This window comes from Hemibagrus wyckioides, linkage group LG05, assembly GCF_019097595.1.
Source record: "Hemibagrus wyckioides isolate EC202008001 linkage group LG05, SWU_Hwy_1.0, whole genome shotgun sequence".
NCBI classification, from domain to species: Eukaryota; Metazoa; Chordata; class Actinopteri; order Siluriformes; family Bagridae; genus Hemibagrus; species Hemibagrus wyckioides.
The window spans coordinates 15883212-15894046 of NC_080714.1; the positions used below are offsets into that span (position 1 = coordinate 15883212).

Below are 10835 nucleotides of genomic sequence, written 5' to 3' on the forward strand. Positions count from 1 at the left end.
TCACTTTATCTGTCAGTGGTCATAATGTTATGCCTGATCGGTGTGCACTGCCGGACTGAAGGTAAACATGTTGATCATTTCAGTACATCACAGTACTGTGGATAGTGCTGTGCTGGGGACTCATACATAAGTGACATAAGTCTTTCTGAAGAGAACGAGGTACTTTTATCTTCCAGGTTAGCTGTTAGCCCAGTGTGGGATCTCACATTTGTGGGATCTCACAGTGAGTTTGTTAAATCTATATGGCCAAAAGTCACTTAGTCACAAAGCATAGTCAAGAAATGTGACTGCAGTTTGGTGTGCTGGAGCACTCAAGTGTTTGTGTGTGTGTGTGTGTGTGTGTGTGTACACATCATGGCAAGAAGAAAAAACATCAGCTTAAAGAAACTATTGTTACTGCTCATCAATATGTATAGGCCATTTCCAAACAATCTGAAATTCATCATTCTACAGTCAGAAGGATTGTTTATAAATAGAGAGCCTTCAGACAGTTGCCAATCTTCCCAGGAGTGTGCATCCCAGCAAATTCAGTCCAAGGTCAGATCGTTTAATGCACAGAGATATATAGAAAAGTACGAGAGCTATATCATGTGATCTACAAGACACATAAACTGTTTATTTTTCTGACAGCACAATCAGCAAAAGAATTAAAAATGCCTTTCATGACCGTCTGCCTAGGAAAACACGCCTTCTCTCCAAAAAGAATATGACAGCATGAAAAATTGTTAAACAATATCCTTTGAATTAATGAAATCATGGGGAAATAGGTGACATGGTGGCTGAGTGGTTAGCATGTTTGCCTCACACATCCAGCTTCCTGGGTTTAAGTCTCGCTCTTGATGGGTTTCCTTCCACAGTCCAAAGACATGCCTCTAGACTGATTGGAGTCTCTAAATTGCCTGTAGTGTGTGAGCCCTACGATGGGTTGGCACTCTGTCCAGGGTATATCCTACCTTGATGCCTGATGATGCCTGAGATAGGCACAGGCTCCCTCTGACCTGAGCATAGATCGGATAAGCGGTACAGACAATGAAATAAAAAAATTGTGGAAATGTTCGTTTTTGCACTCGGGAAACTTGTAGTCTTTGAGACCACGATGAACTCCACTAAAATATTCTTGAAGTAATTACGAGGCCATCTGTCCTGCCGCTTAAGCTGGGCCAAAACCAGCAAACATCAGAATGACTAAAGAAAAAAAAAAAAATAAATTAAAATTTCATTAACCTTAACCCCACTGATATGCTGCGGCAGGATTTCTCTAAAACTCTCTCTTTTGTTGTTATCTGAGGTGTATAGTCATTGGTGAGAACCATACCATACAACCCTGATAAATAAAAACATACAATTAAAGTAGTGTGTGCTTTCTTTTACCCATGACAATATTTGCTTTTTAAACATCCCATTCCAAGGTTACCATGCTTTTCTAATTAGAAAAATCTCCACTCTTCTGGAAGGGCTTTTCACTAAATTGTGGAAATTTGTCCATTTAGCTACAAGAGCACTAGTAAGGGTCATGCACTGATGTTGCATGAGAAAGTCTCTGGTTCATTCCGTGTTCCAGTTCAACCCAAAGGTGTTCATTTGGGTTGAGTTCAGGGCTCTATGCAAGACATTCCAGTTCTTCCACTCCAACCTTGATTAACCATGTCTTCACTGACCTTGCTTTTTGCACAAGGGCACTCTCATGCTGGAACATGTTTGGGCATCTTAAGGAAAACTGTAATGCTGCAGCATACAAAGGGATTTTACACCATTGTGCACTACCACCTTTGTAGCAGCAGTTTGAGAAATTCCTAAGGTAAAAGGTAGAAATGGTAGGACAGCCACAGAGTCAACAGCTACAGTACAGTCCTCCAAATTTCATGTGGCCTTCAGATTAGCTCAAGAACGGTGCATAAAGAGCTTCATGGAAAGGGTTTTAATGGCCACGCAGCTGCATCCAAGCCTTACATCACCAAGTGGTGTATGCATGCCACCACTAGACTCCAGAGCAGTGGAAAAATGTTCTCTGGAGTAATGAATCATGCTTCTCTGTCTGGCAATCCGATGGACGAGTCTGGGTTTGGCAGTTGCCGGGAGAAGGGTACTTACCAGACTGCATTGTGCCAAGTGTAATGTGTAGGCCTTCCCAGACGAGTTGAGCTGTTATAGCTGCAACTCCATATTAAACCCTACGGATTAAGAACGGGATTTCATTTAAGTTCATGTGCATGTTAAGGCAGACATCCCAAAACTTTTGCCAATATAGTGTATCATTTGCCTAGAATGTAGTTTACCTTTAAAGCTTTTCTCTACACCCCTCCAATCACTTTAAAAAATAAACTATGTGTTCATTCTTCCAGGTGAAAACACACAGATAGAAAAGATGTGGTACCATTAGAGATAAGGAAATGTTTGGGTTTTATTTTTTATTTTTCTTTCTTTTGGGCTTTTTGTTTGTTTGCTTGCTTGCTCAGTTGGTTTGCTTGTTAATTTGTTCTTAACCATTTTGGAGTGTGTAGACGAATTTGGGTAAACACAAAAATAAACCCCTCCGTCACTGATCTCATGATCCACGCCATTTTTGTTGCTGGGTCTCTAGTGGTTCCGGGTCTAAAAATGCGGATATGTTTCCACCTAGCGTTCGGTTCAACTCAGAGCTTGTCGCAGAGCTACATTAATCACAAACACAGGAGTGTGCGTGTTGCCTGATATTTCAACCCAAATCATCATGTTTACCTTAAGCCACTATAGGGTCCCGCTTGACATGAAAACATTTACTAAAACAATTACTTATAACCTATTCCTAATGGTACATGAATATAATATATACTTTTAAACGTTTCTGCTGGCACTAGTTTAACTCACAGGCATGGACGTCACATATTGTCTAACTGATTTAAGCTACCTCTTTTTCGCGTAGCCTTTTATTTAATATAAATTAACAACCATGGTGAAAAGTTTAATCGGGGTCATTTCAGAATGCCAAATTAAATTTTTAAAACCGAGTTGGTTTAGGTGGACATGTTAGACAGGTTTGGGTGTGTTTGTGGGTGATTTTTCTTTCGCATACCTGGCAACCGTGAAGGCCACACAAGCGTCAGTGTTAAAGGCGTGTAAAGGTTGTGTTCTTTCACAGAGCAAGGCAAGTTATTTAATCAGCCATAAACCAGGCGGTTATTGAGCAGGTAGCTTACAGCAGACATGGATTGCGGTATCGTAGCGTCCAAGACCGTCCTTTTGTTGCTTAGTTTAATATTTTGGGTGAGTATCTTCTCGTAAAGCCAGCTTCGCTGTAAACGAAACTGTAGCTAATACCATCTTTTAACGTTTTACAGATTAATCCCAAGAAGATTTTTTAACATGTTTTTAATTAATATCGCTGATCATGTTTGGGTGAATTTTGCTTGTGACAACAGAATAGATCAAACTGTGTGGTTAAAAAATAATTATTTCCATTTCTAGACGTATGGTGAAGTGTAATCGTCGTATTTTAGGTTTAAGAAAGGATTTTAATACCAGTGACTCTGTTTTTCTTTCCTTCTTTTTTTTTTTTTTTTACGTGTTTTGCTTGGTTAGCTGTGCTTCTGTTTAGCTTGTGCTTAGCGTTGTATCCGGAAACATTCAATGACGTAATGGTCAGGCTGTGTTTTTTTTTTTTTTGTTGCGGGAAAAGTTTCAGGTACTTTTTGCTTGCCTCAGTATGACATTCTGCCCTGTGTATACGTTTTAAAACTTTAAAATCTGCATACATGATGAAAGTTCTCATTTTCAGGTTCTTTCTTGAGGAACTGACGCTTGTTTTTTCCTTTAATCAGTGAACAGAAAAGAGCAACTCTCTACAATCGTCAATATAGCAGTATTGAGTATTAGTTGTATAGTAATCGTTGTATTTGAATAAATGTTACACATATAAGATGACAAAAGATGAGAAAATTGAACAAGGAACACCCGCAGTTCAGTCTGTTCAGTTTGTACTGAGAGTTCCTTTAATAAATTTCCAAAGCTTAGGCCTTTAGGGCTTTTATGCTGATATCTGAGGCACAAGACCTGAAGATTAGAGGAACAAAGTTACTCTTAGTCTTATGACCAAGATCTAGGACTTGCTGTAAGAGAACCTCATCATGTGATGTTTGGGTAAACCAGCTGACCCATACTTTTTGGGCAAAATAGTAACTATTGCGTTAATATTCTAGATCACTCATTTACCCAATGACTTTTGGGATATATTTGCACCAGGGTGTGTTTACATGTGTGTGTGTGTTTGTGTGTCATGCAGCCATTTCCCAATATATCACGATATTGTGATTAGTAGAAGTTGCTCACATGTTCTCGTTTTAATTATTGCGCATCTTTCTCCAGGTGGCAGGGGCAGCTCTTGCATTTGTTGGCTCATATGTCATAAGCAGCTACAAGAACTTTGACGGCTTCAGGGTTGACAAATATGCCTTTATCCCTGTAGCCATCATTCTCGCTGTGGCCATCGTTATGTTCATCGTTGGCATAATTGGCTGCTGTGCAACTCTGAGGGAGTCTAGAGTTGGCCTAGGCTTTGTGAGTATGGTGCACATTTCTGACAGGATGTAAATAAGAAACACAGTGCTTTGAGTGTCAGTTCTAAAATAATATGGGGAAGTAAATAGTTTTAAAAACATCCTATATTCATATGTATTTTTGTTTTGCATGCAGTTCCTACTCATCATTTTACTGATTTTTGCTGCGGAGGTCACTGCCTTAGTGTTTGGCGTAATCTACAGAGCCAAGGTGAGTTTTCCTGGTTTGGTAGTTGTGGTTTTATAAACACTGTACAATTTCAGTGTCTACTTTTTTTGCTCGTAGTTCGACATTCAGTTTTATAAGTAACAAATCTCCCATTCATTAGTATCTCAGATAAAACCTGAGTAATACAAAGGCTACAATTTCTCTTTGGATGATTTATGGCTGTGAATTAGATTTCATGTAATTGAGATAATTGTCCATTGTGAAAAGTGCTATGTGGATAAAAATTTAATTGAATATACTGACAGGTAAATGGAGAATTGGACAAATCAATGAACGAAGTTTTTGAGAAGTATGACGGTAAGAATTCTGAATCCAAGACAGTGGATTACTTGCAGACTCAGGTAAACAATAATTTTTTTTTTAATTAGGTATAATCTATAAAATTTAAAACAACTGAATAGCTGTAGAGTTTCTCATTGATGCCATATGTCTTCCTGTCCTTTTTTTTTTTTTCTCCTCCTCTCCTTTCCCAGCTGAAATGTTGTGGGGTGTTGAACTACACCGACTGGTCAACTCGGCCTTATTTTATTTCTCATAACAAGTCTGTGCCTATTTCATGCTGCAAAGCAAACACCACCTGCACTGGACAGTTCAACCACCCAGAGCTGCTGAATACAAAAGTAAGCAGAACTCCAAAAACACAATAATTTACACATTAAACAATTCCGATATCAGCACTTATTGTATTTTGGTGAAAAATTGTCTTCTTAACTGTGCAATTAATTCTGTGTATTTGTAGGGATGTAAAACTCAACTGGAGCAGCTGCTGCAGAATGTGCTGAGTACAGGCTTGTTGGTCGTCATGGGATTTGCTATCCTGAAGGTATATTTGGATTATAATTTGTACCCCACCTGTGCCTAGTCTGCTATGTTTAGTGGAAATGGTGTAATACTGTAATACTGGTGTATAATGTGAGAGCTGTATTGATTTTCTTTCTTTTCTTCAGTTACTTGGCATACTCAGCATCTGTATGATTGCCTGCCGAAGCTCGAGAAATGACTACCAGCCACTGTATTCATAAAAGGTTCTGCAAAGTGCTTCAGCTTCTTCATTATCAGTATAGAAAAAAAGTCTGACATGTTTCCTAACCTCAGTGGCGACAGTACATCACACATGCATGTTTTTTGTCCCTTTTAATGGTACAGTATTTTGAGTTTTAATGTAGTCATTGAGTAGAAAAGCAAGAATCTTACTATAGTTTAGGGAAATGTAGAAAGCACACCACTCATCTGTTTGTGAAAGGACAAAAAAATTTTCTTTTTTGTTTTTTTAAGATAAATTATATTCCTACCATTTGGTTGACTATTGTGCCTTAGACAGTGCACCTTACTATGTGTCTTTCCTCTCAACTTTCCTGAATTCTACGCTAGCATGTACTTTCCAATTATTTTAAATGTAAACAATAAAGGGAGTTCTGCCAATTACCTGAACTGAATTCAGAAAAATTAAAAAATGGATTGCAATTTGTTTAATTGTATACATGTTTTCGTCTGTAGGTATTGTTTATGTAAATGGACAAGTAATGTATGTATTCATGCGTTTTTCATGTTTAGTTGCTGAACTGGTCATGATTGCCTGGAAAATATTTTTTCTGCAAGGCTCTTACGCTTCACAGATTTATGTATTAAATGCTGACCTGCTGAGTTTTAATCTCACTGACATATGAATAAAATAAATGTCTTAAATTGAATAAGCGTTTGCATTGAATCTTTTTTTTTTTTTTTCAACGTTCTTGGTCCCTGAGAAATGAACCGGATGAGATCAGAGACTAATTAAGCTTTACTGTTATTTCCAATGCAAAACAAATTGTCTTTAATTGTAAACCATATAATACTAATATAATGATGATAGATAGATAGATAGATAGATAGATAGATAGATAGATAAAAGATAAACAAAAATGAAGTATGCACTGTCTGAATAAAAAGTGTTTAAAGAATCTCATGTATGATGTGCTTTCAAGTCTAGTAATCCTAAACCCATAAATATGTACAATATACAGTAGAATGACCAGCAGATGGCAGTATTTGTCTATACAGATGCAGAAATGTGTTCAAAAGTCAAAGAAGCTTTGTCACTTCAACCATATATAGCTGATGCAGTACACAGTGAAATGAAACAACGTTCCTCCTAGACCAAAGGTCTACAAAGGCTACACAGAACAAAGACAAAGTACAGGTGACACAGACAAACATGGAGATAAAGCTAAACTATACTTAAGGTGTAATCTTTAGTAAAAACTAAACATACAACAGAAGTGCATAGGATGACAAGAAAGTCCAGACAAAAAGGACATATAACGCCAACTCTGTGCAAAAGAATAGTGTTGACAGTGAGTGCAAATATTTTAAAAAAAGAGGTGAACAATATGTTGGTGTATATAACAAATTTTATTTTAATGTATCGTATTGAAAAGGCAAATGCATTTCTTTTGCTTTTGTCATAAACTGAAGACATTTGGGTTTGAGATCAAAAGAGGAATATAGGACAATAGATCAGTGTTTGTTAACTTGGAATGTTTTCCAACTACTGTTGAAGTGGGCAAAAGTAATGGAACACACTCTTAAAAGGACATTTTATATTTGGTTTCAATAACGGCATCATCTTCTGTGACGCTGACGATGGCTCATCTCTGTATTTCTTTGCAAATTCCGATCTGGTCTTGTTGCTGATGAGTGGTTTGCATCTTTAGGTATGGTCTCTATATTTCTGCTCTCAAGGTCTTTAAACAGTGGATTGTGATACCTTCACTCTGCCCTGTGGAAACTGTTGGTGAGGTCACTGACTGTTGTTGTTGGATTTTTCTTCACAGCTCTCACCATGTGTCTGTCTTCATCTGCTGTTATTGTCCTTGGCTGACCTGTCTTGTTGTTAGTACTTGAGTGGCTCTGATCAATTTCCCCCCATTTCTCATATTCAAAACAGCTTTTTCTCCCATAGACAGCTGTCTGAACTTCATGCTGATCTATCAAATCAAATGTAGACATTCAGAACTAATAATTGTTTAATCAATTAGTCTAACAGGACACAACTAGGCAACAAGAATCACCTGTAAGTCACAAGTTCCGGTATTTTTACCAAGCCACTTAATTCAGCTTGATTAAAAATGCTTTCAGAAGTTAATTTTCCCTGCAACTCTGAACATAAACTATTTCATTGTTCCTTTTTACATGAACTGAAAAGCTAGGTTTTCCTTTAAGCATCCTTTGCAAAACCATGTCTAGATTTATGATTCCCAGGCACTGCCTACAAGTGTATTAAGTACACATATGCTTGTGTATTGAATAAAAGCATACCATGGCACAACATGGCCCCTATCTTATTGCATCCCACACTGTGAAACCATGTAATAGATTCTCTGTACAGTTGTGGCCCAATCAAAGGAAAGCTTGAAAAGCTCCATTGCAGATCACTCCCACAGAGAGCATACTAAGCAGTTCGAAGGAGGAAAATTCAGACCTGTTCTTTATTTATTTATTCCTCCTTGCCAGCCCACTGTGCTGTAACTTGACCCTTCTGATGATGAGACACTGGGAGGGCAGCCAGCTTTCCTGCTGGCCACTTCACGAACTCTGTATCCATGCCGTAGAATGTAGCTGATCCATTAATGTCCTGCCTGACTCCTCACTCTGAGTAATACTGGACACTTTTCCTTTGGCTTGAGTGTACTGGAAAAGTCAGCCATTAGTGTTAACAGCTTTGGATTTCTGAGAAACTGAGTTGCAATTTGCCTACAGTTGCAAAACTGTAATGCATACTAATCCTTACATCTGTCAAGAAATAAAGCTTTGGCAAGTAATTTTAGAATAGGGTCGCACTAATATATGAAACTTCCTTTTCTATTTTACAAAGGCTTATACACGATTACACTATACAGTTGTAGGAGGAAAGGACAAACAGTATGAAGTGTGTTGGATTGATGTTTGTTATAACCAAAATGATAGCAGCAATTATTGGTTCAAGTTTAGGTAAGATTATTCACTGATGCAGGAATAAAAAAAAAAGTTGGGAGCTCTTTAAAATTCTAAGGTTATCTGGTTTAGAGTGAAACAATGACTTCTAAGCATTCAGTCATTTCACCAAGTTATGTGAGGTCAAAGAGTGAACCAATGCAATTAGTGAATATGGGAAATCTTCAATAAAGCTGAATTCAGTATCTGATCTGATTATATGCTTAATGTCATAGCAAGGTGAAGTGCATGTATAATGAGTAAGACACAATTAAAAGTAATTAAGATGAGATTCAGTGAACTGAAACAGTTCCAGCCTGGGGTAGTGTGAGAGTCTGTTATGCCGAATAAATGTCAGCATTAGATCAAGGGTGTCATGGTAAGTAGGCTAAATCATGCTGTAAGTAATGCCCAGTTTATCTAGAGTCAAATGCTATTCTCAGAGGTTCATGTGTTTATCAAGTTTACAATAAATTTAAATGTACAATAATAACTTCTGTTTCTGCTGCAACAACCAAATGCTACAGTGAATATCTAGGAATACTCTCACTTGCTCACATTCAGGAGCTACTTGATCCTGATCAAGATAGAGGTGGATCTGGAGCAGTCTACATACTTGCATGTTTTAGAGGTGGAAGGAAACCAGAGAACGCAGTGAAAACCCATGGAAATATGGGGATGAGGTACAGGAATTCCATAGAGTAACCCGAGCTCAGGATTGAACCAGGGACCTTGAGGTGGCAACGCTATCTGCTGCAGCCCTAAATGTCTAATGTCTCTGTCAGAAGGATCCTAATATTTTGCCTTGGAGGATGTTGGTGATGACACTGACTGTTGTTTTTCTCCACAGCTCTCACAATCTTTCTGTCTTTATCTGCCATTGTTTTCTTTGGCTGACAAGTCTGTTAGTAGTCCAGTGGTTTTCTTTCTTTTTCAAAACATTCCTGATTAATTTCCCCTCGTTTCTCAGGTTCAAAACGACTTTTCTCCCATAGACAGCTGTCTGCTATTCATGCTGGGTTATCAGATTAAAAGTAGACATTTAGAGCTATTCATTGTTTAATCAGTCAATCTAACAGGATGCATCTGGGTAACAAGAATAACCTGTAAGTCACAGGTTCCTGTATTTTTGATCATTTGAAAAATTGTTTGACAAAAAAAGTTGTTTAACATATCTAGATGTATGTAAATATCAGGAAATGAAAGTTGAAACTATAATCTATCATGATATCATCTAGGACTAGGGTTGGAAACCTTTGTCTCATACATTGTCATGCCCTGTGAACGCCTGCCGTCCCATTAATGGTGGATTCCTACTATATACCCAGGATAAGCCTCAAATCCATCCCAGCCCTGACCAAAACAAAGTGGTTATAGGTGAGTGTATAAAACCAATCCACTTCATACAACTTGATTAAAGGTTTGCAGAAGTGAACTTTCCCTGCATAGTATGCCCATTATTCTTGTCAAAATTGCTTAACATCTGTCAGATTGAACAGAGACAGATAAACAGTCTTTTCACAGGTTCTGTTGGTTTTGAACCACGCCAGAGTAGCTGTGACAATATGTTTAGAGTTGTCCTGTGAACCTCTTGTGCCTGATTTGAGATGGTTTCTGCCTGAAGTCTCTTACAGACTGGAGTAGATTTTCTTATATAACTGCCTTGTATATTTGTCCATCATACTCTCAAATCACTTTACCAGGCTTTGTTGATAAAAAAGCATTCCCTCAACATGATGCCACCACTACCATGCTTCATGGTTTCTTGAGGTGATGAACAGTGTGGGTTTCTGCTAAATGTAGGACAATAAGTTACATTTCAGCCTCAACAGAACAGCACCGTCTCCTACATGCATTCTTACAAACTCCAAATGGAATGTCATACTGCTTCAGAGATAGTCAGCGCTGTACTGACTTCTAAAAGTCACTGACTTCTAGTGGAAGGCCTTGTGTAAGCAGAGTTTTGGTTGTGCATTATTCTTTCCATTTATAACTGGTTGATACTTATGTGATTTTGCTAATTGTCATGACCCTCTCTGTCACCAGACCTGTTTTCAAAAAAGCAGTGTATTTGGCAGTGAGCAAAATGTTGAAATGCATTGGGGGACGACGTGAATTAAAGC

At 38.0% G+C, this 10835-nt stretch overlaps 1 protein-coding gene across 1 annotated transcript; it reads left to right on the forward strand.

Annotated features, from left to right (window-relative positions):
• The first annotated feature begins 3072 nt into the window (after positions 1-3072).
• Positions 3073-6455, forward strand: tspan36 (tetraspanin 36). Its single transcript, XM_058390625.1, has 7 exons — positions 3073-3243; positions 4342-4533; positions 4669-4743; positions 5007-5102; positions 5235-5381; positions 5501-5584; positions 5709-6455. Exons 1-7 carry the CDS (start codon positions 3184-3186, stop codon positions 5781-5783), a joined length of 729 nt encoding a protein of 242 aa, XP_058246608.1. The 5' UTR covers positions 3073-3183; the 3' UTR covers positions 5784-6455.
• Positions 6456-10835: the final 4380 nt, after the last annotated feature.